Here is a 25504-nt window from a genome sequence, read left to right as displayed (position 1 = left end):
CTAATTAATAAATTTAAAGATTTACAGAGTTGCTAACGTTTAAGAGCTTGCACTGGCTGCATTTCCCCTCCTAGCCGCTAGAGGCACTGTTAACACAGTGCGTGTTCTTTGAACCGTCAGCCATCTGCCGCAGTCGGTTAGCTCAAGCAGGATTGGAAAATGGAGGATTGAGCGAAGAATGAGCGAGGGCACAGTGGCTGAATTTTTTCGTGCGTAGGTGGGTAGAACTCGTCAAATAATAATTCAGTCGGCTTTTCTTTAATCTGGAGCGCGTTCATTATTGCACGATAGTAGGGGTTGAATCAGTTTACTCCATATATGCTGGGGGAGTTTGAACGTAATGCGCCTGAACGATGACTTGTATAAATGCAATTTAACTATTAATTTCAATCTGGGTAGCTATATTTTCGTTTAATGGTGCTGTTTAAGAATGAACACGTAACATTGTTTTTTTATCGTTTAAAGGACGATGTCAAACTGTGAATAACAATTTTCGTCGGTTAGCAAGCATTACCCTGCTCGCGTCGTGCAGGAGTGTCAACCAGGCTTGCTAGCTATGACCGCACGTTTACTAAATCCCTTTCCTCGCTAAAGAACAGTTGATGAAACGATGAAACGGATGAGCAAATTACTGAAAGGCCTGCTGAGCTTCAATATTAAGTCAAGAACCCTGACTCGTGTCCCACTAAATTGGTAATCCAGTAACATTTGCAGGGCAGGTTTTACAGGTCACGTTAGCTAATGGTGGTTCGGCGTTATTGAGTTGGTGCTATGCGGCCATAATTGGTATTGGTGAGTCTAATGTAGTTTCATTTATTGTCAGACCTTGGCATTATTGTCTGGCGAAATCAATATGCAGCCGTTCAAACGCTAGATCACCTGTGCGATCACGTTATATACGGTTGTGGATTGGATTTTGAATTGTTAGATCACGTGCATTTAGGCCGTACAAAGCCTCCCTGTCGGAGTTGTGCAGGAACTACACTTCAGTGATGGTGCTGTTATAATTCTCCCAAATCTTCCCAAGAATCACAACATGTACGATAGTTTTATATAATCAGTTGGTCAAAAGTCGTTGATATGTATGGTAGTGTTTATGAGGATCTTGTTTCGGGTCCCTCCCACCTACCCCGGTGAAATCTCCCCCTCCATGCACGTGGCACGATGTCGTGACCACAAGTTCTATTACGGAGGAGTGTTGTTCAGTCACCTTCAGTCTTTGATTGTTATTTAGCAAAATTGAAAATACAGTTGCAGCGTCCAATGCAGGCTAGTTCGATTGTTCAAACGAGTATACGATAATGAAACTGGACGTAAGTGTGTGCGGATGTGTCAGGATAGTTTATTGAGCTGAGAGTTTGCGGATTGTTTTAAAATGTAAACATTTCCTTGGTAGCAGTTGTCCTAAAAAATGTTTTACAATGGTACACCCTCCGTACATTTAATACTGTGACAAAAATATATCGACAATGAAAACCGGTTTTTCAGAGCTGAATGTTTGCATGTTTATTGAATTGTTTTCATGACTGCATGATGGTAAAACCAAAGACAATTGTGGGGGTGATCAGACTCCAGTTATTTAGCATCTTTACATTTGCAAAAGAAGGACACTGTCGTGTATTTTAATAATTACACAATTATTGAATTTATGCTGTTGTTGCACCTTCACTTTTCTGCAATATGATTTGATCTTAATTTGTATTCCTCCTTCTTGCAGATCCTGAAACCCTGTACCAAGTCTGATGGTGGTTGTAAGGCCTGTATTTTGTGTGAAGGACTACAGGTACAGAGATCAACTGTTTTCTAACTGTTTTATTCCGAGTCTTTATTTCAGTACATTTTGAGAACTCACAAACATGTCCTGCCAACTGATAAAATCATTAATTAATTTCGAAATATTTCACATTTGTTAATGAAGCATTATTGTTTTGGATACCTGACAATTAAATATTTCAGTAGAAAAAACAAGAAGTTCATACTTTAAGGTTAAAAGGTTTTGTAAAATTATTTTGTGGTATTTATGTCACTATTACAAAAATAAAGTGCAGCATCAGTGCTGGATCCCACCAGGTTCCTCTGCGGTTGCTGGAGCTGATCGTACCATTGTTGTGGCACCACCAGAACCCCTGGAGTATGTTAAAGAGGCTTTCTCCTCTGGAACACTAAAAGCAGGGGTCTTACAGGTGCTGGAAAAACTGGGAAGGCTTTAATTTAGTATGTTGTTTTCATTTTTGAAAGGTTGCTAAATGTTGGATAAAGTGCTTTAAACCATGATTGCAACACTCACACAATAAATTTGCATGAGTACCTGATTGGTTTGATACTTTATTTTGATAAAGGAAATGAAATAAGTTGGAGACTTAATCAAAATTACTGCAACTGTAAGGTGCTAGATAATCTTTAAATGCACATTAATAGGACTTGAGTTTTGAAAAGATGTAGAGATCCTGTAATGTGTGCCTTGTCAATTCTTTAATGAACATTGCATCCCTTTGCTGTGGTAATTAAACAGGGGAGGAAGTTTGACATACACAATGTAGTTCACTTTCAAAAATAGACACTGACTTGGCTATCATTGCTACATTGATGTGATGGATGCTGCCACCAGGTCAGAAATCAACCTGTCACAATTTTCTCAATTGAAGACAAACAGCAGATCAGCATCTGGAAAGTTGACCCCTATTAAATTTGTCCTTAGGCTCCAGCACGACAAAGCAGGAAAGAACCCTGATCACAGAAAAAAAAAAAACATGACGTTTAACTACAATAGAATGCCTTATGCATGATAGAATTACACAAATCAAGGGGAAAGATCAGAATGTCATGGCAGAAGCCTCTGACACATTCCGAGTGGAATATAATGCTGCACAGTGGACTGAACAGAACCCTGTTGCAGTCGACCCTGGTGGGATCCCAGGATTAGGTGAGGTTATGCAAATGATGTGATTATACATTGATGTCCCCCCCCTCCCCCTCAGTGGTGAATCTGTTTACACTCAACAATTTGATATGATTTTACTTGGTTAAAGGTGCAATGGACAACATGTACACCTCCCAGTCAGTAGGTGTCTTTCTCACTCTTGCCACGCTAATTTAAATTCTACAGGTTGCCATGTAGACACAACTAACTACACATGATCAGAATTTGAATAGGTGTAATAAGAGAGACAATTCATGTGGTCTATCTTGTGATGATAAATTTCATTATGTTGTCACACACTAACAATAATAACATATGAACCTGTTTGAGGCTAGAGTTGGTAATTGGAGCAATTGCTATTGTTAGTTAGCAAATGTTAAGTTACATGTCCAGCAGAAAAGTAGAGACCTCAGTATGGATGTCAGCCCCTTGCGGTCTTTCAGCTTAGATCACTTTAGAAATTCTGAAGCAATACTGATCCTTTTTTGCTCCTTTGTTGGCCCAACAGTATTTGAGACAGATAACAGAATAAACCATTGGGTCTCTCATCGACTTCTCTGGTTAATCAAAACCCTGGCAACTCCTGAGCTCCTCTGGTTGGTGACATCACATAGATAACACGCAACATCAATGTGTTTATGCTATTGGCTCAGTTGCCTTTATGGTTTGCCACCCAATTCACTAGACTGTAAATATTATAAACACTTTGGATGTGATACATTTTTTTGGGGAATAATTTCACTGCTATAATATATTTCCTTTTTCAATTTTAGACTTTCATTCTGTACCTTTTTATAAAAGTTCTGTCAATGTATTTTTTTAATTACTTGTTTCCTTAGAATTGTTGTCTTTTGCACCTTTAATGCTGGCATACTTTTTAAACTTTAAACATGTATGCTGAACTCCAAAATAAGAACTTAGCATTGACTGTGGAGCACACTGCATGGGCCATCATTGGTGCTGGGTGGTGTTCTCTGAAACTCTGTGACATTGTGATATTATAATTCATGAGATAAACCAAACAATGATTTAAACTATTTTTTTGCATTTTTTGGTAGTGCTGGGTGACCTGGCCAAAAAATGGATAAAGATGATAAATTCATCAATTTCAGTTCATGAACAATCATCAATAATTAACTGGGCATATTTCCCATGTGCTGCCATTTTTTGCATTATATTTGACATTAAATTGAACCAGAAAAGATCCCGTTGAATAATTTTCTAACTGGTGTTGGTAGTAACTTGCCACCTAATGTAATTCTGTTGTTTTATCACCCAGGCCTCTTTTGGGATGAGAATGTAAATGGTCCACCGAGCGTATTCGAGCAGTCCAGTCACTGCTAAATGTATAAATACCTTGCAGCCAGAGCTTGACACAAAACAATGTAGTGAAAAGAGTGACTGATAGATGGTCTTTTGTGCTCTTCTCTTAACTGTAGACGTTCAGTTTGAAAATAGTGATTGACTCCATCATCTATGGAGGAGAATGTGAGCCCTGAGCTCTCTCTAGCACCAGAGCCAGAGCAGAGCCAGGACCATATGGATAGCTGTTCTCAAGGTACCTTGGATGAGCTTCTTTTGCCTTCATGAAGTGTGGTAATATTGTCATTGCGCTAGGTGAAGATGTGGTGCCAGGGTCTCTGATCTTTGAATGATTTAGGAGGGTGAAAATTTGGGTTAAGCAATGGTTGTGATGTACTGGAATCTTCTTTTATTCTCATGTATAGTTGTTGACAAAGAAATCAAATTTTTTTTTGAAACAATGTAGCTATGTAGTTCTCGGGGGTTTTCCATGAATTTCTTTGCCCATAGTCTTCCTCTTTGTCTGTCCACAGGTGTTGCTGAAGAGCAGAACGAGCGCCTGTTTCTGACAGAGAGTGACAGTGTGGCCAATGAGACACTAGAGGATCCAGCCAAATCTAGCCAAGCCAACACTGAAGTAAAGAAAACTTGGACGTTCCGTCAGTCCACTGTTGCAAAGCGAGAGATGCCAGTGGAGGCCGTGACAAACAGCCCCGAAAGCCGCTGTCCCGTACGCCGTAGTGGCAGACAGCCTAAGCGCACTGACAAACTAGAGGAATTCCTCTCCACTGCCAAACGAGCATCAAGAAAAAGCGCTCCTCCCAGTCTGGAAAGTGGAGATCCTCCTTCCCAAACTCCAACTGATGCTGAAACAGCCTCAGAGGCCAGCTTTGATGGTAATGCTGACACAAAGGCAGCGGAGGAAAGAGCGGAGCCCTTTGAGAGGAGGACAAGAAGTTGCGCAAAGAAGCAGTCTCAAAGGAAAACTCGAAGTGGCAGACCTACTCGAGGAGGTGGTGGAGCAGCCAAAGATGAAGGGAGTTCTGAGAATGAAGAGGACAGCAGAGATGGTGCTGAGAAACCCTTGGATGACAAAGTTGAGATGAAAACAGATGACACGGGTGATCTCAGTACAGGAGATGTAGGGAGTATGAATCCAGAACAGACTCAGCCAGAGCTGGACTCTGAGAATCAAGAAGTTGCTGAAGAAAAGGAGCACATTGATAAAAATGACCAAGGGCAAATAAAGGAGACAGAAAAAGACAGTGATGAAGAGAACTCAGAGAAATCTTCAGTATCAGTAAAGCGTGGACCAATAAGAACATACATCAATAAAAAGAGGGCTGCCAATAAGAATGCTAGTCCTGCTCAGGTGTCTGTCCCCGTCAACAAAGTGCCCGACCCTGTTTCCAGGGAAAATAAGCCCAAAGCTACTCAAGTGATTGGCAAGGCACGCAAACCCCAAGCAGAAGAGGATGAAGATGAGGATGATGAGAATGACTCTTCCACATCATCATCTTCTTCATCCTCTGACTCTGATGATGGAGGATATGACCCCAATGCACTTTACTGCATCTGTCGACAGAAACACAATAAAAGGTGGGTTTTATTTTTTGCTCCTTTATCAGGTGGCTATTGTACTGACATGCTTTACATGTCAGTTTATGCAAATAGTTAATTGCAAGTGTGATTAAAGTTTGCCTTTGAAACATAATGATTAGGTGTGATGTCCTCTCACCTTTTCATCCAATCAAGTGCCTGTCTAACTCCCCATTTACATCTCATGCTGATATTCATCTGAATGTATGAGAGAGCCAGAGCTTTTGCTGAGGTAATAAGATTCAGACCAAATGTCCTTGTGCACCAGGTTCATGATCTGCTGCGACCGCTGTGAGGAGTGGTTCCATGGAGACTGTGTGGGTATCACGGAGGCTCGTGGGCGCCTGATGGAGAGAAATGGGGAAGACTACATCTGCCCCAACTGCACAGCCAAGAAGAACCAGCTGGTCAGGCCTGCCACTTCAATCCTGTCAATGAGTGCAGAAAGCGGGAAGCCCAAAGTTGGTGTTGCTCCTCCGATTTCTGCACCTGCCGCTTCTCCTGCAGCTCCTGAGAAAACAACCGCAGGTGGAGCACACTCCAGTTCTCAATCAAGTCAGGCTGTGGTTGCAACTCCATCTTCCTCATCCTCTGAGATGGAGGAGAAGGGAGTAGAAGACATGGGTATCAAAGGCAGGATAGAGAAAGCCACAAATCCAACTGGGAAAAAGAAGATAAAGATCTTTCAGCCGGTAGGTCTTTGTACAATCTCAACTTAACTGAGTATAGCACGATAACATAGACTGGTAAAAAGGTGCAGTAACTTGATGCCAGATTGTGCTCATTGTAGGTTTTTTTGAGTAGTTAGTTAATTTCACTGTTAAAGGTTACATGCTTTCAGAGATAGTGGAATGGGAGTGATCTAGTAACCTGATGCAGCTTGAAAATAAATGTGATGGTTTTTTTTTTTTTCATTTATTTATTTATTTATTTTTATTGGTTGACCAAACTCAAGTATTTGACACCTTCTGACGACCCTCCTAATTAACTGATGAGCAGCTAACCGCAAAGAAACATATCACTGGCCAAATGTACATATCTGTATTTTGTAATTTGGCTATTGTTGACAATTAACACCAATAAAAAAAAATACATTTGCTTGTCAACAAATATTTTTAATTTAAATATATAAATTTATCTTGTCTGAGTGGAATAAACAAATTCTGCGATGTGGGAAAAGAAAGCAGCACTCAGCTGTCCAACTTGAAAGTTCTTTTCTGGACCTGAGCTGTGTTATAAAAAAATTTAGGTCAAACATAAAAAAGGAATAGCAAATGCTTGGAAATGACAAGACGGTGTGATGTTATTTATACCATAATCTTGAAAGTTCTATTTCGAAATCCTCCATATTGTGGTCAATACGCCAACATGATCTTTACTAATATTTTTTTTAAAAAGTCTGTTGCAAAATATTACGAATCGTTCATTTGGGCTCATTTCAAATTTGTATTTCTCGCTGTAGCATCAACTGCAACACAGTATTTGAGAGATCTGAACTTAAGTAAAGTTTTGGACCTGGACATTATTTGTCATTCAGTCACCTTGTTTGTCAGTATTGGCATTGATTTTATTGTTTACTGACTTGAAGCAGTCCATACAGCAACCAGCGCAACTAAAGGCAGACCAGAAGGTTGCATCAGTTGGGGACAAGAAGGTGGCAACCACAGCAGAGCAGAAAGCAGTACCAGAGACAGAACAAAAAGTGGCGTCAAACGTGGAGGTGAAAACAACGCCACTGGTGCTGGAAGCTGCAGCAAAAACGGGGGATGAGTCTTCACTTCCCAAATGTATTGGGCCTGGCTGTGAGAATAATGCCCAGCCAGACTCTGTGTACTGTGGAAACGACTGTATCCTGAGACACGCTGCAGCAACCATGAAGTCCTTCACTGATGAGCCCAAGCAGAAGGACAAGGACAAGACTCTGAAAACCAACTCTACATCAAAGGTAATTTGGACCACCTGAATGGCCCTTTGGCTGTCCTTAACAGCAAAAGTTGGTTGCCTTTTATTTCTCAAGGTTGTGTGATGAAGATGAATAGAGAATTGCTGAAATATTTTAATAAATCCTATCAGTAATAGCAAAACAACAAAATATCTTTAAGATTTGTATACAGCAAGCTAATCGCTCTCATATAAAATTATGAACAGACAAGTTACAAAAGGGCTATGAGATTAGCCAACTAGCTAAAGTGGGACATGAGGTTGACAATAATATTGACACAGGAGGGTAAAAGATGAGGACTTTCATTTCCAGTATTGCATCTCGTCAACACTCAAACATGTAACATCAACTCTCAAAAGGCTTCATCTACCACCACACTGTCCTTGTTTATGTCTTGACAACCGTGTGACATGTAGCACACGTGCTGCAAACAGAGCTGAGATATTGAAAACTGGAGTCAGAGCGCACTCTGCTGGACAAACTATACAACATCACTTTGAAGTGACATAACATTGGTCACTGCATGCATTCTGTACAATTTTCACTCTGGCCTATGTACACTTATGTATCTGGCCAAAATCATCAGACTATCAGTCGGACTTTACGAGTAGGATAGTATAGGATATGAATGTGTGTAGCAGACTTCTGATTTGTTGTGTTGCCCTATAGGGGTGTAATAGAACAAAGATCAAGCCCAAACCTTCTTCAGAAAAGCCAGTAGATGACATTTAAATTAAGCATTTCTTCAGCAATGTTTTTTTCCTGGACTGCTTTTACATCTACAGGGATTAAGTATTTGGACATGGAGTGTACCCTTGTTCTGGTGGTTGATGCATCTGCCTCTGAATCTCCATTTTTATGTTCAATGTGTTTATGCAGCTGTACCAATCAACTGCTGAGCGATGCTGACACACTGTCCTGGTCAGAGCCACCACTTTCTCTGACTTGTTGTCTTATGTCACTGTGTTGGAAAGTTTTCACAAACAGCTGAATTTAAAGAAGAGGCTGCATTGGCCATCGTATGACCACACTCAAGTTATACCTGGCATGTTATGAACTTGCTAAAGACTTATTCATACTTTGGAGAACTGGTTTTGCTATTTTTTTCCTTCAATTTTTGCACATAGGATACCCCTTAATCTCCATACGACTTCATATTATGAAGCATTAATGTCTACCAGAATTGGTTTGAAATGATGTTGGAATACTCTTTCTTAAAAACAATGGTTTAAGCTTCATTTCCATAAAGCGATCTAGTGAAACATTGTTTGAAACGTCACATTTCATTGAAAACAGTCGATATTGCTCACTGCCCATCACGGTTGGCGTGATTAAACTATTTGTAATTATTATGTCATTCAAATGCGTAATTTCTATACAGATTAGGAAATATGTATACTGGTGCACAGACCAAAATCTGAAATATTTTCCAACAGGAGTGGAACTTGGCCTTTCTGAAGCAAGTTCACTGTCATAATTTCTTATTCCTCTGAAAAGAAATCTGTTTGCTGCTGTTTCATGCAGTATGAATATGCATACTGTTCCACTGCTGTTGATGTTGAGTTTTTGCTGGTTTTTGTTCTATCAGTATTAACTCTTTGCTGCCCTGTCTAAAAACTACACGATATAGTTTTGAATGATCTTAATGTGGTTATTAGCATGCTTTATTTATACATACCTGCATTTATGTTGCTTAGATTATAACATTAGCTCTTTACATGCTTTAGAAAATGTGTTTTTGACCTCCATCTAAAACCGAAGTGTAGTTACTGTCATATTTGAATTTCAAAAAATTGATTTGAAGATTCATTTTTGTTAAGATCAGGTCTCCAAGCTAGCTGCATCCTGCTGCAAAACATTTGGCTTTGCATTTTTTTTTCTTTAGGAATGGTTCAGATTTCAAAAACAACTTTTCCGTTTGATTTATCTTAATGTGAATTGCAGCTGTTTCTGTTTGTCCAACATTCTTGGAGTTGAAAAAAGCTGATTTGAAGAGGTAGCACCCATAATTTGGTCGAAGTTGAAGTATAGTGAATTTTAACATTCTATAGGGTCAGATCATAATGAGTATATTGCCTGTCACTTGATAAATAGGTTCAAAGCAACAATCATTCCCACAGGTTCATGATTGACGCAGTGGGACAACTAATGAGCTAATTGTATGCACCCATTTGTTGTCATTTATATTATGGGTCTTTGAATATGTTTTGGCTTATTAATGTTTACCTGATGAATTTTAAGTTATATTTAGGCAAATCCCAAGTTCCAATTTATATGCTCATAACAGGACCTTAAGTATGGCAGGTGACAGTCCTTTTTTAATAGCTTAAATAGCTTTAATAGCTTAATAGTAGTTAGTTGTAGTCAGTTAAAAATTGTCGGCAGCAGTCAGTCGTATGTCACGTTTATTTTCTATTTGTTATTATCCCAACCTCCTCTTGTGCATTTACAACAGACTTCAAAAAATCCTTTGGTTTCATCTGTCTGAAATTGTGAAACTCATAGGTGGGAAATTATGAAACAGTATGCACATTTTTTGATGTGATTTGAACCCTCGGTATCTTTAGAAATGGTTAAACTGGAAGTGCTGCGTGGAGAAAGCCTGGTTGAATAAACCTTGTGATGCATTTTCCCTGAAACTAACTTTAGTGCAAATGTGGCATTCCTTTGAGCTGACTCCACGAACAGTGTATAAAAGAACAGAGCAGGACAACCACAGACTGTAATACTCCACCATTTTGTTTCTTGTCATTTGGCATGACTAGCTAATCTGTTGTGTAAGCCAAACATTCTCTTTCAGTGTTACTGGCAATACTTGCTTCGTGCTGTGACTAAACTGCCTGAATGTGTGCATCTTTTCCAATCCACCCAGAGGCCTGGTGGTGCTGGTGGGAAGAAGCCACAGAGGAAGAGCAGGGAGGATTCCGAGAGCGATGAAGATGACAGCCCTGATCCAGATGAGGACGATGAAGATGAGCATGCTGTGGAGCACCCACCCCCGCCGGCCACTGCATCCTGGTCCAGCGACCATAATTACATTGCAGTAACACCAGAAAAGACTACACCCATTTCACCAACAGTGTTAAACAAAAAGTGTATGTATCTCTTTGAGGGTCTTGGCCTGTTGATGAAACCATGTTTTTCCATTACAAGTGTGGCTCCTGTCATGCTAGCTACCTTAGAACTTATCTATATATTTGTAGAGGGGTCATCTGGAGATGAACTCCTCTGCAGTAGACTTTCTCATGCTTTCCAAGTGTTGTGATTTTTGTATTATGTGAAGGTTTGGTTATTCAGGGAAATGGTGGCAGCTGTTGACAAGGTAAGTGTTCAGTATGACTTATGGGTAAGTATTACAAAAAAAAAATTAGACAATATCGCTGAAGAGCACTCCAGAGATAATGAACTTCAAAAGCTGAACAACAAAAGCTTTATAATGGCTCCTGTGGCTCAGAAGGAATGGCTCTAATTCTTAACAAAAATGATCATTGATAATGCCATCAGGGTTGTCCCTGCTGACGTTAATTAACAGAAAGCTGCTACCAAGTTTTGGCATGAGATTGGAAGTTGTTGGCATATCCCAGGTAGGAAGGGGGGGGGGGGTTGTGCTGCTCAGTTGCATTCTGGGAGTTGTCGGATCCAGCATTTGTGGACTTAACTCTGCCCTCATCTACAAACAAGTATCTGCTGACTCTATTCTATCCCTCAAGTTTGTAGGAGTGCCATAATTAAATTATTGTGCCTCCTTTTCGATACCTCCATAATTTAAATGCACAACCAAAGGAATTCACGGTAGATATAAAACACGGCAGTAATGTAAAGATCTTTACATCTGCAGGTTATGATGCTTTACCTCGAAATGACTTAGGTTTGATTTCATTTTGTGTTTTTATGTGGAGGGCAATTTCTAATTACCTGCTTTAGTTGGCTCTGAGTGTCAACTTCTGGGTTTGTCACCTCAGCGGTCTGTCTAAAACAGGTCCTTTCTCCAGCAGGTAGGTCGAAGAATCTCTCCCTGTATCGGACCCACAAAGTCAGAATGGCTCATATTGAGCTGAGTCACGCATGAAGCTTGTTGTAATATGTACCCTTAATTTGAGGGTAATAAGCTGCCCTTTCTTAAAAAAAATCCATATTGAATACAATGCATCACTACTTTTGGGAAACTGGCTCAAAAATAAAAGGTGATATGACAGATATTTGATGCCTTGATTGATTATATGAGCGGTGTTGGCTTGTTGGATATCCTGACTACGTCAAGCATATACAACTGCGAAATTCTCCACACACTATGGTGATGTGCAGCCCACGAATTCCCAGAGGGGGAGCAACTGGAAAAGGAGCCTCTGCCAGACCTTCCTATCCAGGGTGCAGTGAGGGATCAGACCGCCTGAGATACTGCATTGAAGTCCAGAGAGGCTGCTGTGGAAGATAGAAGCTGAAACCTGAGTGCTTTACAAGAGGAAGCTCCAGCCACGTTTCTCCACACAGTTTCCATCACCTCATGAGATTAGACATACATTGACTGGAAACTTTTGTTGCATTGCAGTGGGGACATTTTAAGCTTATTTTACCTCATTTGTTAGATGTCATTGGGGACACAGCAAGGCATTGTAGCAGTGTGTGGCAGAGCAGTATGTCCACTGAGTGCATCTTCCATGAGTTTCTAGACCGTTCTAGACATACGCCGTTGCTTTTAAGGACCTGAAAAACCATAAGCAGAAACAGACCTTGGTCACTGTGGGTCATTACACTGTTGCTCAAAATAGTTTTTGTTGTGGACTGGGCTTATGCTTTAAGACTTGCAGATGAGTATGAAGAGAATTGCACGTGTGTTAGTATTGGCACAGGTGGATTTACAAGGATTTTTGAAATTTATACAAAAGTCAGGTTTAAAGATGTATTAACGTTTGAGTGCAATCATGAATGAGACTTTCTTTTTCCAGTCGCGCAAGTATGGGTACCTCATACTGTTGATTCCTAGGGATTATAGTTGAGTTTGTGATAAGAATGATAAAACAGTTTGTGGATGAACAAGTTACTATAATGCTCAAAAGTGCATTTAAATGTGATTACATACATTGTGTGCTTTCAGACAAGTATGTATTTGGCTGGGGCTGTAATTAATGGTTAATACTTCTCAGAAGGGATCCTTATGTGTGTATTCAAACAAAAACAGACTTGAGTGGTGAATGAGCTGCCCCCTTTGTGCACGGACCTACGGGTACTGAGAATCAGCCGCTCCCATGACGATCTGGTCCTTTCCTCTTGAAGATGATCCTCATCAAATGATGTTTACAAAGTCATCTCAAATGGACCTGCATAAACAGCACAATGTACCTGCTGTTGCTGTTTTTAATAAAAAGGGAGTTTTAATCTGCCCTGTTGTCAATTTTGTATTTATTTGAGAATGTTTAATGCGGTGTGTTCAGGGTCCGCAGACAAAAGAATCTGTTACTTGTGTTTTGATCAGTCAAATGTGGGTGTCATAAAACGGTAAATGTTATTCACCTGAAATAACTTATTTACAATCTTTGTATTCTATATAACTACTGACATTTTGGTTGGTGGCACATTTTAAAATGTTGCATGTTTTGTGATTTCCAGCCCCTCCCAAAGAGGAAAAGCAGACAGAGAAGGAACCAGTTCCTGAGAAATCTTCCTCAGCCTCCACAACACCAGTCAAAGGAAATAAGAAGTCCCAGACCACTAAAGGAGCGAAGGTGTCACCGAAGGGCAAGAAGCCTTCCACTCAGTCCACCAGTTCAAAGGCGTCCAAGAAACTTGTGACACCCCCGAACAAAACTGCAGTTAAGTCCAAGAAGCCAGGCCCACCACCTGCCCATGCCCCGTCTCCTTTCCCTCCGGGCCCTATCCACATCACAGGAGCCCTGAGAGTGACCAAGTCAAACTTCACCATTCCTAAGAAGCAGCCTCAACAGAAGGAAACTCCATCTGTCAGTCAGTCCTCATCCCCTAGAGTTCCATCGTCTTCAGCTTCCACTTCCCATTCGTCATCCTCCAGACCTCCACATCCAGCTGCCTCAGCACCACATGCGTCCACCATGCCACCTCCTCCCAACAACCAAATGAGACAGAACATCCGCCGCTCACTTACAGATATCCTCTATAAGAGGTAAGTAACCTTGAAAACTTGGTTCACAAAATGTTTTTTTTCCTGAAAAGTGAAAGTCATTGGTTTAAACATTTCAACAATTCACATTTGTGGTACTCTTTTTTTTTTTTTTTTTTTTTTTTTTTTTTTAACCAGAGTGAGTGACAGCGATGATCTGAAAATGACTGAGAATGAGGTGGGAAGGCTGGCAGTTGCCATTGAAAAGGAAATGTTTAACCTCTGCCTTAGCACTGACAGCAAGTACAAGAACAAGTACAGGTCTCTCATGTTCAACCTCAAGGACCCTAAAAACAAAGTGAGTTTACAAACATGAAATAATGTCATTATCCATGTAAACCACAACCTCGACATAGTGGAATAGTTCTGACAAGGTCCCTGCAGTGTGAAAATGCACATTCTTGAATTCTTGAGTAGTTAAGTGCGGGTTCTGTTTGTCTTAGGGCTTGTTCTACAGGGTGATCGGTGGTGACGTTAGTCCCTTCAGACTGGTGAGACTAAGTGCTGAAGAGCTGCTTTCCAAGGAGATATCCGAGTGGAGGAAGGCCGATACTTCTCAGGTAAATGTTGCTGCCCTTCAACCACACACTGAGCTCAGGCTGTTAATTGTTAGATTTGCAGAATTCTTTAAAGATGTGTGCATGTTTTTTCTTTAATGAACTAAGATTTATACATTGTATCCCATAGTCTCAGTCTTCCAGTACGAGGGCCCATTCAGGGCATTCCAAACTTGGCAATAGGCATGATTCTGGCTCCCATAGCATGGATATGGAGGATGCGCCACCCTCATCTGATGCGGATGTATGTATCTCTGCCAGCTCTTCATCTGCCCGTATGGCCTCTGATGTAGTAAGTGGTGCTGTGCTGTCTTTCTTGATTCTTTTTTCATATGTTATGCCATTGTGCCCAAGGTCAGAGTCTTGGAGCCAGGAGACCATGAATTAAGGCCACTCACTCATTTAGCCAGATATACTAGAAATGCAAGACATCTCTGTGTGCTGAGTGACACGTTTAAAGTCTGGTGTTCGATTTCTGCCTGTACAGCTTTCTGTGAGTCACTCAGAAAGTTAGAGCTCTGATCAAATTCATAGATCAAAATTAGACCTCCCAAGTTGAAGGTTAGAAGGCAAACATTTTTGTCACCAGGACACTAAATTGGGCACTGTGGCACTGACAGTTGTCAAGATAATAAGGTTGTTCACACGCTAATTGTTGGGTTCTTCCTTTCTGTCGTTGTACTGTATCTTTCTGTCTGTCTTTCTCATCAGTTGGCACAGTGCCTATTTGCACCTGGACTCAGCTGGTGTTTGTCTTAAGTTTGTGGGTGCCTTTAGAGTGATTTTCATCTGTTCAACTTCATCCAAAATTTGATGGCATTTTCTGTCCACAGGACCAAGATGAGTCTGGCTCCTTTGCTTCAGTTGCAACCCAGCCAGTTGAGGGGGGCAGCAGCATGCCAGATATTTTCAGCAGCATGCTCAAAGACACAACTTCAGAGCATAGAACTCATCTGTTTGACCTCAACTGTAAGATATGCACAGGTAAATGAGGCTGACATGAAAGGTAATATGCATTTATTGAATTCACATGTAATATGTGACCTATTTATTATTAAAATATTTTAGGTCAGAAGACAGAAGATGAGCTAGCATCTAAGAAAGCAAAATTGACCAAGAAGCCGGAATATAATGCTCCCAGACAAGAGCTGCATTCGTCAAGGTCGATGGATGGCACAAATGTTGGCCAACTGCAGATCCCCACAGCTTACCAGTCAAACATGGAGCCGAATGTCACAGACTCGCATCCTCAGCTTTATCAGGAGGACCTCAGCAGCCTGGCACCTCCAGCCCAGGCCCCCCCACCTGTCACTCCAACTGTATCCTCTGTTAGTATCACCCGCCGTGACCCGCGCATGGCTAGACACAGCTCCGGTGTTACCGTCACCTACCCTGCTCCAGAAAAGTCCAGTAACAACTCAGTAGAAGCACCTTCAACTCCTGTTGCTGCCTCTGTGGAAGCTGGAGCCAAGGCCCCTCTGCCTATGCCCCCAGCTCTGCCGCCAACAGTGGCTCTGTCCAAACCTGCTAAATCCAGGTGCTCCAATTCATCAAGATTCTTTATTAACTCATATCGGGGTTCCCTAAAAAGTCTACTGTTTTATGATGTAGTCCCAACAATTTTGTTTTCCAAGTACCTTATTTGTCTGTAAGACAATTATATTAGTATGGCATGTAAAAAAAAAAAAAAAAAATGACTGAGCTCTTTCCTGCAGTCCTGTCTGGTCTGATGATGGTTTTGTTTTTTCAGTACATCCGAGCCCCCTCCTGAGGGTGAGACAGCAATCTTCCTCCATGGTCAAGAGAAGATATGGAAAGGATTTATCAACATGCAGTCTGTGGCCAAGTTTGTGACTAAAGCTTACCTGGTGTCAGGATCTTTTGAACACCTGAAGGAGGTTAGTAATTTAGTTTTAAGTGTACAAAAATTCACTGTTGTCTCAGTTAACTTTTACTGCAGTTCCAATATATTGTTGGAGGTAGAACTTTATATCAAACATAACTGATAACAGAAAAAGTTCTAGGGGGGATACACATGCAGAAAAATCTGATTCATCGTTTTGTCAATATTTTGTAGGACTTACCAGATACTATTCATGTTGGAGGGCGAATATTGCCGAACACAGTGTGGGACTACGTCGGGAAGCTGAAAACCTCATTGTCTAAGGTTTGTTTTGGGCGAAGATGAGTTTGTAGAGGGTATTTTTTATTTTGAGGGCCATACTTTGATGGCGTACTGATTTTTTCTTTCTTGTACTCTGTTCATAGGAACTGTGTCTGATACGATTCCAACCTGCCACAGAGGAGGAGGAGGTGGCCTATGTCTCTCTCTTCTCTTACTTTAGTAGCAGGAAACGGTTTGGTGTCGTAGCTAACAACGACCGGCGGATCAAAGACCTTTACCTCATCCCTCTGAGCTCAAAGGATCCGTTACCCTCCAAACTCTTACCGTTTGATGGGCCAGGTAAGCATCTACTGGGACACACAAATATACCTGAGAGAGATGAATGTATTTGTATTTTTGCCATTTATGTTTTTTGTTCAAACGTGTTGCTGCTTTTTTCTTTTTTTCACGTGGTGAGTATTTTAGTGTCGTCCTTGAAAATACTGGTTGAAATGAGCATGTTGATTCATTGGTTTGTACAGTAGGGGGCAGTCATGCCCCTGAAAACACTTGTCCATGTACAGCTTTTTTGTTTTCTGATGTGGATCAGTTGTGTATCACTCATTTCCAATAAAGGATATTTTCATCTCAAATTGGTGCCAGTTGAGTCCAATCTCAGCTTGTTGTTTAAGATCACACAGAAATGAAACTGATAAATTACTGTGAAGCACATGGCAATCATTTTATATGCTGCCACGCTCAAAACATGCCATCTAATTCAGTAATAGAAATAGCACTTGATCTGAACCCTTCAATTACTGACTTAAAAATACATTCAACGATGGCAACTGCAGAATGCAGTGAGTTAAAATGGTGTCCATCTAACAGGGTCTCAAACAGTGGATCATCTATTCCTATTCTGTGGATTGTGCCTTAGATAACAGATATATTGATGCTGTGGTGTATTCCTTGATTTGAAATGATTTAAAAAGTGAATGAAAGAAGTGACAGATTGAATTGGGCAAATGTGTTAAGTAAGTTATTCACGGCCGAAACCAGAATTTCAATAGGACCCCATTCTGTGCTTTAATATGGATGAAAATCACACTCCTATTACTCTTGTTTTACAATCTAGTTGATGTCTTTTTTACATTTAGCAGCACGCCTATGAATGTTTTGTTTTATTTAAATGGTGTAATTCAATGATTCACAAAGTTAAATGTGGAAAATTATCAGTCGTCTCAAAGAGTTTGGTGGAGTTGAAGGCATTTGTCCTAGTTTTTTTCTTTGAACAAGTACTGTAAAGCTCTCATTTCACCTAGTTCTTTTTATTGCTGTAAACTTAGTCAATACTTCATTTTTTTGTTTTTGGTGATTCTGCATATGGAATGGCTTGTTTTGTGAAATTGTCTCTATTAATTCATATTCAAGTGGTCTTAAGATTTTTGTTTTGTTCATTGTGCAGGGCTTGAACCAGCACGTCCTAACCTCCTCCTGGGGCTTCTGATCTGCCAGAAGGACAGAAAGCGTGCCATCACCCCCTTGGAAACTGAAGTGAAACGATTCAAAACTCAAACAAAAGATGTTGATGACATTGGCCCTCCAAAGCCACCTCCATCAGTAAAAGCAGAAAGAAGTGTACGGCAGAGCTCAGAAATTGCCTTCAGTACAACTCCTCCAGGGTCACCACCTAGCTCCTCTGAGCCATCAAGTAGCACTGTGACCACCACTTCTGTCCTTTCTTTGTTGTCCTCTGTCAAAGCATCTGCCACAAACACTGGCACTGGGAAGGATTCCCCATCCTCATCCAGCTCTGGTGTTCCCTCAGCAGTTGTTGCCTCCCCTCTTCAGACCCTCCTCAACATTATTTCCAGGAATAAGAAGCATGTCTCAGAAGCTTCGAACTCACCATCTGATCAAGGTGGGGAACTTTCCGTACCACCAGCTACAATGCTTGACCCCATTGTACGGCAGTTCGCAGTTTCTAAAGACAAAGAGGTAGAGGAGGATGAGGATGACCGACCATATGACCCAGAGGAAGAATATGATCCCAGTCGAGGCTATAATGTCCCCAAAACAACAGTTGAGGTAGTAAGCAAACCTGAGGTCTCCCAGCTACCTGAAGTGGTGATGAGTGAAGGTGATGATGTGGCATATGACCCAGAGGATGATTCAATATTTGATGAGGTGAAACCTGTTGCACAAGGTCAAATTATGGCTTCAAGTGAACATTTAAGCGATCCGCAAATGATACTTGAGAGCCTTAAAGAGATGGGGGATCAGACATTCCAGAAACGCGGAGAACAGCAAGTGTCATCAACAGGGGCTCCTGGTGCTTCATTGGCTCTATCTGACACACTGTCGACTCAACCCACCACACCTTTTTTGGCTGGAAGTCAGCTTCTGCAGCTTGGCAAAAAGGTTGAAGAGCTGGTTAAATCTTCATCGGTTGCTCCTTTAATCAATGAGAGGAGAGATCCCAGACAGAGCAGGGATCCTCGACAGGTTGGTACTGGCAGGAAATCGACCGATGAACCTGAGGAAAAAGAGGAAGCCTCTGCTGTGTTGGCAGATTGTACTCCTCCTTTACAGCCAGTGGTTCAGGAGCCACAATTGCCCTCTGTAGCTGACCCCCCCGACGACTCTTCATGCCTGGAGACATCCCTGCCTCTGGAGGAAGCAAAAAGTGAGACGCTACCCTTCATGGAGTCGGAGAAGACGGAGGTGTCAATTCCTTTATTAGGAGAAGAACTGGAACCTGATATGGAAGTCAACTACTTTGATGACAAGACTGAAGTTAAAACTGAGGTTGCTGAGCCAGTCAAGACAGAAATAGAGACGGACAAGTACAGTGTTTGGCCAAATGCTGCCAGTATTTTACAAGCTACCGAGGAGTCTGAGTATGAAGAGAATAGCCAAGATGCAGCAGTTTCAAGCTATTTCAGAGAACCTGCTGACACATCCACAATACCTTCCACCATCCCTGTCCTCACTCAGAGCACAGGAGTGGTCGACTCTCAGCCCCATCACAGGTCACATCACATATCATCACCAGGCTTTGACAGTGAGTACCGACCTCCAGGTGACATTCCTCTACCATCCAACTTCCCCCCACCTCCTCCACTGCAGGGACAGAATCTGATCCTGAGACCTCCACCAATATCTATTCTACCACCCATGCAAGGACATCCTTCAATGTCAGCTCTCCCTCCCATGCAGGGACCCCCTCCGTCACTCCACGGTCCTCCTCCTTTGCATGGTCCTCCCCCCATTCAAGTGGATAGCAACCAGCAATATGGCCCACCTCCAGCTACATACCCTCCTTATCAAAACCAGTGGCCAGGCACCCAGACACGTCCACAGCAGCAACAGCAACCTCCTCAGAGTACTATACCACCAAGAGGACCACCACCACCCTTCCCTCCAATTGGACAGAAAGCACCACCTCCTCAAATGTTTGATACCTCCATTCTCCCTCAGCATATTGGACAACAAGGCCCGCCACCAGGCATTCCCCCACCTCCTAATTTTGATGGACAGAGTCGTTTGCCTCCACCAAGATTCACAGCACCACCCCCACCCTTTAATTTCTCTGGAAACCAAGTTCCTCCTCCAAATTTCACTGGGCCCCCTCCTGGACATTTTGAAAACAGGCCCCCTCCTCCATCTCACTTCCCAACACCCCTGGTTCCCCCACCATCTCAGTACAGTGACCATGTCACCCAACCACCAATGATGGCCCAACCCCCGATGGTAGACCAAGCCCGAGGTCCTGTAGAACAGTATAACAAAGACACCCACCCTTTCAAGCTAAATGTGGACCAAAATCCAAATCCCCTCCATATTTTTAAGGACAGTCAAGGCCCACCACCAGGTCCAGGTTATCGGGGGCCTCCACCTGGCCAATATGAGGACAGAAGAGGCCCACCTACCAGTGTGGAGATGAGTGGACAACACTTCAGTCCTCATAACCAGTATGGAGGCTCTAGACTACATTCTCCACCACCACATCGGGGATCTTTTGATGAGCACAGAGGTCCTCCACAGGAGAATAGAGCCCATCCATCTCAGCATTTTGGTGGATCAGAGCGATACCGCTTTGATAGACACTCAGAGGAGGCCAGACTTGTACGCCACAGTGGCCCACTGCTCCCAACACCTCCAGAGGCTCCCATAGGTCCCCCAAGTCGTATGGGAGGCCACAGCCCTGACCTGCACAGGGATGACCTTTGGCGTCGCCACTCTCCTGAACTCAGGAGGAGGAGTAGCACCACCCGAGAGGACTTGGAATCTCGCAGCATAGAGCGCTTCAGTCGCTTTGAAGTGGGACATCGAGAACCTGCTCCTGGTCAATCCCATCCCTCCGATGAAAGACAAAAGGAGAGGGAGCTTTCTGAGGATAGAAGAAGAGAAAGAGAGCGGGAAGTCTCCCACCCTGGCAGGCCCCCATGGGACAGGAGTCAGGGCAAGAGGTGGAGCAGAGAGCGAGAGTGGGACAGAGGGAGGGAGAGGGAGCGAGAGAGGGATCGGGATCAAGAGCGTAGCCGAGAAAGAGAACGCAGCAGAGGGAAGGAGGGGGAGAGGCATAGGGAGACAGAGGGAGAGAGACACAGGGATCAAGACACAGACAAAAGGAGAGAGCGGGACAGAGACAGGGATAGGGACAGAGCCAGGGACAGAGATTCGGACAGGAGAGACCACGATCGCGACAGAGGGAGAAACCGGGACAGAGAGCGAGAGCGGGACCGTGAGCGAGACAGGAGACGAGACCGTTCCCGAAGCAGAGATCGAGATCGAGAACGAGAGCGGGAGCGAGACCGGGGGAAGGAAAGAGGCAGGGACAGGGACCGAGACAGGGACAGAGAGAGGGATAAAGACCGAGATCGCCGTGAAAGGAGCAGAAGTAAAGAAAAGAGGGAGGAAAAGAAGGACAGTAAACATGAGACACGCAAGGAAAGTGAGAAAACTGCAGAAAATGGTAAAACCACGTCCTAATGTGTTTAATTTACATTACAGATATGAGAGGCATTTTAATCTATCACCACTTATTGTAAATGTAGATTAGCAGTTTGTTTTCACTCGTGTTCTTACTGGTTATGACAATATTTGTATTTTTGTCACTTATAAAGTTTTCGCATATGAACAACAAACTTGAAGGCCATTTAAGTTGCTTGTGGACAAGCTGTTATTATGTTGCTACTGAATCCCATCACACGTTTATCCTGTCAAAGCCATTTAAAAGAAAATGACATAACAGATTAACACACCATTTGCAATATGTAAATATGAATGTATTTGTGTATATACTGATGTTTTTAATAATACTTTTCTAGGTAGAGAAAATCAAAGCCATATATCTGGAATGGATAATGTGAAACGCAACACTGCTTAGAACTGTGGTCATTGCACAGTACAAAAAACTCCATTTATCTACAGTATCATACTTAAGTGATGGTTGTTCATGAAATGTTCTGTTTCAGCCCAACCAATTAAACCAGTTTGATGAAATTTGTCGTTGAGATTGATTATACACCTGTATTGTAGTCAAGGTATTAGTAGTCAGCCCCAAAGCAATGTGGTTTGATAACAAACATAGGCATGATGGGCAAACACTATTGAATGCAAGCTGTTGCGGTAGTTAAGCTAAATTAAAACACTCAATTGACTCATCAAAATATTCTGAGCACAAGGTGGATGCACTCTTACATCTTTGAGAAGCTTCAACTCCAGACACTGAAATGTCCTTCAATACTTTTGAGAAACGTAATTGTGAACTATGACAGCATATCTGCATTTCAAAACGAAAACCACCAACACAAACTAATTTTTGTTTTTAAATTCACTACAGTTCTGTATTTATCGGTGGTAAAATCAGTTGTGAGCAAACAGAATAAAATAACCAGGAACAGATAGTTGTTGAGGATTATTATGTATTAATGGTAAGAACACTATCAGTAGTTAACAGCTGTATATTCATCTTGTCTGCACCAGCTGGAGAAAGGAAATCTTGAATGATTCTGCCTCGAGAGCTTCCGTTCGCCTCATCTTTGGCATTGTCGTTCACTTATATTCAGACACTGCAGAGTGACTCAGATCATGCTCACGCATCTCTCTGTGGTCAGGACACAGTTGGCTTAACCAGATGGCCTGGATTTTCTGTGGGCACCACACAAACTCATGCTTTGGTTCATAATTCAAATAGGCAAACTTAATGAGATTCCTGCGTTCTCTCCTGTTGAGAACTGCAAACATAAAGTAGTTGAGGACGCTGTCCTTGATGTTTTGGAGTTCTCTGTGGACAAGTGTCTCCTCCAGGAAGAAGTGGACCAGGGGGGCTTGGTAGTGACGGTACCCCAGGATTCCCAGGCACTTGAGGATGCGGGTTATGCGCAAGTTGTTGTGAGTGTTCCTGGGTGAGGACGGACAGCAATTAAGGCAAAACAGTGTGTCATTGTTGAGATTAATGTTGAATGAAGAAACTCATTTAAAATCTTCATATACCTATTCAGGTTCTTGAATCTGGCTCTCCAGTTTGGTGCTCTTGTGACTTCACCTGTTGCTTCATTACTCAGCTTGATCCCATAGAAGTCCAACATGAGCTTGTATGACTCTAACAGATTTGTCGTAGCAACAGGATTTTTTAGAAATTCCTGAAGAAACGATAGAATCTGCTGTTAGTGCTGGAGGGTATTCTGCTTCAAACCGTATACTTCTATTAGAATGACAATCATGGGAAGGTCTTAACAGTTTACCTCAATTTCTGCTTTGGTCAGCGTCCTGGCCTCATAGTTCATTCCTTGCTCCTCCAGTGGGAACAACCTTTGAATGACAAAAACATTATTATCAACAGCACAAACAGGAAATGAACATGTAACATCACACTTGGTATTGGGCAGAGACTCACCACTGAATGAAGGTGTGCACACATTCCAGGACGTCATATTGACCCTTCCACGAGGTGTGGAACTCTTTTATGTAGACGCCTGATTTCAAATTGAAAAGAGCTCAAGTACATCACCATACATGTTCAGATTTATTTTTTGGATGATGAGGCAAAGAAAGACTCAAAGAGCACGTCACTCAGTAAAACATGATAGAAACCATGTATGACTGTTTACCGTCAGGTACGGAGGGTCTCTCTCCAAGGTAGAATTTCAGATTGGGCATGTCATCCTGCTAAAAAAAAAAGAAAAAGGGCTATACAGTAATATATATATGTATATATATATATATATATGTGTATATATGTATGTATATATGTATGTATATACATGTATGTATATATGTATGTATATGTATGTATATATATGTATATGTATGTATATATGTATGTATATGTATGTATATATATGTATGTATATATATGTATGTTTATGTATGTATATATGTTTATGTATGTATATATATGTTTATGTATGTATATGTATGTACATATATATGTATGTACATATATATGTATATGTGTATGTATATGTGTATATGTGTATGTATATGTGTATATATATGTATGTATATGTGTATATATATGTATGTATATGTGTATATATATGTATATATATGTGTATATATAAATATATATATATGTCTATATATATCTGTTTGCAGCTGACATCAATTTCAAAGACGCATTTTAATATGTTCCGACAAATCAAATCAACAGCCAGTGTGAGTTCTTACAAATACTGCCTTGTTCCAGTGGTTCGTCCTGGTTCCAAACTGTGGAGAAATGTCCAGAAGTTTACATTAATTAAGTACAAACACCTACAAAGAAGGAGAAGTTTCCAAAGCTTGTACTTTACACAAGTATTTATTATGCTGAAAACTACACCATAGAGAATAACAAAAAAAAGTGTTTATTGCTTTTTCAAAATAGGTACATTTCTTTAGTTTAAAGGAATATAGTATTGTTATCCTAATTTTGCATCATCATCTTTGTCATCACTGCCCCACATTCAGGACTATTTTGACATTGTTTTCATAGTCTTTTAGTTAATGTTATATTGTAATAGTATGACATGCAGTTCCCACAAAAACGGGGGAAAAAAAAGCCTGAGTGGCGATGTATAGACCTACCTCATTTCAAAGTCTGTACTTCTTCCTGCTTTTACTGGTCTTTTTGTAAATTTGCAAGGTGTATGTGGGGATAACTTACCGGGTAACCACGCCTGTAGTTCTGCATGTCTCTTGCTGCATTTTTAAACTTGTCAAATTTGTGCTGTGGGCAGAAAATATAAGCATCAAATGTTATAAATAATTCATAAAGAAATATAAAGTGTTATTCAGTTACAATAATAGCAGGGGAAACGCCTTCTTCCCCCCAGAGTAATGTGACTTGACATAAGGTCAGTCAGAATCAGCAGTCGGGGACACACCCTCTTCGGAACTTGACCCTGACTCATGCAGGCCTAGAATGAAATTCAGCTAATCAGCAGGCCCGAGCTGTCAGCAGGAAGTTGTACTTACACTGGCGGAGGTTCGGGGACGGTTGGACCGGCTGCCTGCACCCCTCGGACCCTCCTCGGTCTCCCAGGTTGAATCATACTCACAAAACAACTCGTCCGTGGTCTCAACTCGATACCATTCACTCTCAAATTCCCGACTTTTCTCTTCCTCAGCCGCTGGACGTTCCGACATGAAGTCCACAGGCCTTCCCCCTAGATTGGCCTCCGCTGGACCCTCACTATGACCCCCTTCCAGCTCTTCGGAGATTCCGTTAGTCTCCGGCTCACCTCGACATTCTTCGTCTCTCCGCACCAAATAGCGAATCGCTGAGAGCGCAGACCCGAAAACTGGATAAAACGTTCTCCCAATACATTGCCATAAGAGTAAAAGTCTGCGCCATAAACCTTGGAAAAAGTGGGGAAGTCTGCTGTTGCTGTACCAAGCCATTATGTACGTGGCGAGGCCCCACAGACAGGACACGACCCTCATGTTCTTCTGGCTTTCA

At 41.8% G+C, this 25504-nt stretch overlaps 2 protein-coding genes across 7 annotated transcripts; one reads left to right on the top strand and one right to left on the bottom strand.

The window, feature by feature from the left end:
- The first annotated feature begins 80 nt into the window (after nucleotides 1-80).
- dido1 (death inducer-obliterator 1) lies at nucleotides 81-22066 on the top strand. Of its 5 annotated transcripts, none has more exons than XM_086198565.1 (17): nucleotides 81-217; nucleotides 1718-1783; nucleotides 4360-4478; nucleotides 4756-5821; nucleotides 6090-6513; nucleotides 7422-7766; nucleotides 10636-10858; nucleotides 13371-13899; nucleotides 14035-14194; nucleotides 14340-14456; nucleotides 14584-14745; nucleotides 15287-15437; nucleotides 15522-15990; nucleotides 16204-16351; nucleotides 16531-16620; nucleotides 16722-16917; nucleotides 18023-22066. In XM_086198565.1, exons 3-17 carry the CDS (start codon nucleotides 4397-4399, stop codon nucleotides 21550-21552), a joined length of 7692 nt encoding a protein of 2563 aa, XP_086054691.1. In that variant the 5' UTR covers nucleotides 81-217; nucleotides 1718-1783; nucleotides 4360-4396; the 3' UTR covers nucleotides 21553-22066. The 5 variants fall into 5 exon arrangements, with proteins under 5 accessions (XP_086054691.1, XP_086054690.1, XP_086054692.1 ...); XM_086198564.1 differs by having other exon boundaries at nucleotides 7413-7766; XM_086198566.1 differs by having other exon boundaries at nucleotides 7410-7766; nucleotides 14584-14697; nucleotides 18023-22065.
- LOC147267622 (opioid growth factor receptor-like protein 1) lies at nucleotides 21074-25504 on the bottom strand. Of its 2 annotated transcripts, none has more exons than XM_086198570.1 (8): nucleotides 25021-25504; nucleotides 24710-24772; nucleotides 24235-24273; nucleotides 23676-23730; nucleotides 23462-23540; nucleotides 23310-23376; nucleotides 23059-23207; nucleotides 21074-22966 (listed from the first exon to the last, which is right to left on the bottom strand). In XM_086198570.1, exons 1-8 carry the CDS (start codon nucleotides 25486-25488, stop codon nucleotides 22618-22620), a joined length of 1269 nt encoding a protein of 422 aa, XP_086054696.1. In that variant the 5' UTR covers nucleotides 25489-25504; the 3' UTR covers nucleotides 21074-22617. The 2 variants fall into 2 exon arrangements, with proteins under 2 accessions (XP_086054696.1, XP_086054695.1); XM_086198569.1 differs by having other exon boundaries at nucleotides 21076-22966; nucleotides 23676-23733.

The sequence above is a fragment of the Aulostomus chinensis genome, chromosome 3 (assembly GCF_037954235.1).
Source record: "Aulostomus chinensis isolate RoL2024-O1b breed Wild chromosome 3, RoL_Achi_v1.0, whole genome shotgun sequence".
Taxonomy (NCBI): Eukaryota; Metazoa; Chordata; class Actinopteri; order Syngnathiformes; family Aulostomidae; genus Aulostomus; species Aulostomus chinensis.
This window is presented reverse-complemented; position numbering and strand designations above follow the sequence as displayed.